Consider the following 3,033-nt stretch of genomic DNA (forward strand, 5'->3'; position numbering starts at 1 on the left):
GCATGCTTTTGACAAGTGTGCTCTGTGCAGGTATACATGATTTAATGGTAGTCTTCAACACCCTCAAGAGAACAGGATTCTCAAAAAAGGGGAGTGAACAGTGCTAAGTTTAATTTTTTTTTCTCACAACTTTGTAATTGAGAATGATTTTATGTGTTTATTTTTTTAGGATAAGAAAAGTACTTCAACTTCAAATCCAGACACAGAAATGAAACCTGAACAACTGCCTCCTTGTGTGAACCCTGGCAATCCTGTGTTTTCATGTATGTTGGACCCAAAGACACTCCATACAGCTACCTCACTATCAAAACCTCAGATGATTATGTATAAAACCAATTCAAGTCATTATGGTGAATTTTTACCTATGCCGCAGTTTTTTCCCTGCAATTATACTCCAAAGGAGCAAGTATTTTCAAGCCATATCAGAGCAACTGGACTTTATCAAAATAACACTCTAAATACTGCACCTGACAGAAACAGAACCCTTGATTTTCCTAATTTTCAACACACACTATGAAAATATATTCCTTTGTATATCTAAGAGGAAATATACTCAGGAAAAATAAGTTTTAAAACTAAGGCTAGAATTCCTAATTTACAATATAAAAATAATTGAATCAGTTTTAAAAATAACTTTAAGAAATAAAGTATTTCAGCTGATAACTGAATAACAGTGATTTTTTAAAAATAAGATGTGTTTAAAATAGCAGAATAAAAGGCATAAAGTGCTTTAGTACATCCTACCTTTATTTCGTACATGTACTCCAAAAACTTCAAAAGGCTTTCATGATCTCACTCATCTACTGAGTATATGTATCAACAGGAGCTCTAAGAAAAAAACGTATTAAGAAAGATTCTGATCAATAATTTCCCATGTTTCTGTTTATTTCAACTAATAGCTTACAACTCAGGAGAATGTTAGTTTCCACTGTCAGGATGGTGGAAGAGAGGACTGGCTATTTATTTAGCAAATATTTACTGAATGCCTACTTAGGGTAGACATTATACTATACAAATGGGGACAAAAAAATAAAAAGTGACTTTTATTGTTTCAATTAACAATATTTTGGGGGAATGAGATTATCAAATTAGTATGTGATAATTTGTGTAATGTAAAGCATGCACAAGGCATTAAAGACACAGAGACAGAATTGCTCAAATTGAGACCAAGATCAGAAGTGTTCTGGAGAACATAAAGCTAAATCAAAGGAAAAGTCATTCCAGGCAGAAGAAACTATACATATAAAAGTAAAAAGATGTGAGAGAATGTGGTATCTATTTATAAACTCAATTAATTTGATATACCTTTAACATAGTGTGCGCATTGGTAGGTGATGGGCTATACAATTCTTCAAAATCTGTGATTCCACTGTACACAGAGATTTATTTCATATGCCATCTGTTTAAACCATATGTTCAATGAAGTCTGAGTACCTCTACTGAAAAAAAAAAATCAATGTTCTTATTTCTTCCCTGTTGGTTTCAGGTTCAGGATATTTCCATCAATTAGAAAGAACAATCTTGTGAGTCACTAGGGGGTGAGAAAAGCTGAATCTTCTAGTTATAAAAGTAGCTTGATGTGAGGAAATAGCTCAGACTCTGCAGCCTCATCAACTTCTGCCAAATATCCCCCAAAACTGATATTTGGTAATGCACAAGCAAGAAGAAAAATTAGTTTTGCTGACTTCCTCCAAAACATCAAACAGCAAGGCACTGCACAAGATTTCCAGGTGAATGTCACAATAGAATTTGAGTTTATCAGCCTTTTCTCCCTGCATAAACTATACAACCATTTTTTTCCCTTCACTGTAGTTGCCCAGTTTCTGGCAAGTGAATCCTCCTTTTTAATACGTAGAATCCATTATTAACCTAAACTTTTTTACTATGGCCTTTCCTCTAAGGATTGAGGTATTATCAAGAGAAGGGAGGGACTGAAACAGGACAAACCTCGATATTCCCCCTAGCTATCCTGATAACCCCAGCCAGAGCTGGTCTTGGCTAGGCGGCACAGAAATAAATTCTGTAGTCTATTAAGTGTGCAATAGCATAATGTCTAAAAAAAAAAACAATGTACATACCTTAATTTAAATATACTTTATGGTTAAAATATGCTAACGATCATCTGAGCCTGCAGCAAGTTGTAATCTTTTTGCTGGTGGAGGAGGGTCTTGCCTTGATGTTGATGGCTGCTGACTGATCGCAGTGGTGGTTGCTTGAAGGTTGGAGTGGCTGTGGCATTTCTTAAATTAAGACAACAATGATGTTTGCTGCATTGGTTGACTCTTTCAAGAAAGATTTTTCTGTAGCATGCAATGTTGTTTGATTGCAGTTTACCACAGTAGAACTTCTTTCAAAATTGGAGTCAATCTTCTCAATCCCTGCCACTGACTTATCAACTAAGTTCATATAATATTCTAAATCCTTTGTTGTCATTTCAACAACAGCATCTTCACCAGGAGTAGATTCCATCTCCATAAATCACTTTCTTTACTCATCTATAAGAAGCAATTCTTCATTGGTTAAAGTTTTATCATGAGATGCTGGCAGTTCAGTCACAGCTTCCATGGCTTCAGGGCAGCTGGCCGATTACAGGGATCCAAACCTATGACTTTGTTGTTGTAAGACTGTGCTCTAGCCAACTGAGCTAACCAGCAAGCCCAGGTTCCACTTCTAATTATGGTTCTCTTGCTATTTCCACCACATCTGTAGTTACTTCCTCCACTGTAGTCTTAAACCCCTGAAAGTCATTCCTGAGGGTTGGAGTCAACTCCTTTCAAGCTTCTGACATCCTCCCATGAATTTCAAATGTTCTTAATGGCATCTAGAATGGTACCCTTTGATCCATGGGTGCAGAATGGATGTTGTGTTAGCAGGCATAAAAACAACATTACTCTTCTTGTACATCTCCATCAGAGCTCTTGGGTGACCAGATGCATTGTCAATATTTTGAAAGGAATCTTTTTTTTTTTTTTTTTTTTAAGCAGCAGGCCTCAACAGGGGGCTTAAAATATTCAGGAAAACATGCTGTAAACA

At 35.9% G+C, this 3,033-nt stretch overlaps 1 protein-coding gene across 1 annotated transcript in view; it reads left to right on the forward strand.

Annotated features, from left to right (window-relative positions):
* LOC103600034 (chromosome unknown open reading frame, human C15orf65) overlaps positions 1-663 on the forward strand; it is a 15,077-nt gene extending 14,414 nt beyond the window's left edge. The window contains exon 2 of the mRNA XM_008584266.1: positions 170-663. Coding sequence (XP_008582488.1) covers positions 170-517 — 348 coding nt within the window. The 3' untranslated portion in view covers positions 518-663. The remainder of the gene's footprint in view (positions 1-169) is intronic.
* The last annotated feature ends 2,370 nt before the right edge of the window (positions 664-3,033 follow it).

The sequence above is a fragment of the Galeopterus variegatus genome, unplaced genomic scaffold (assembly GCF_000696425.1).
Source record: "Galeopterus variegatus unplaced genomic scaffold, G_variegatus-3.0.2 Scaffold3192, whole genome shotgun sequence".
NCBI lineage: Eukaryota > Metazoa > Chordata > Mammalia > Dermoptera > Cynocephalidae > Galeopterus > Galeopterus variegatus.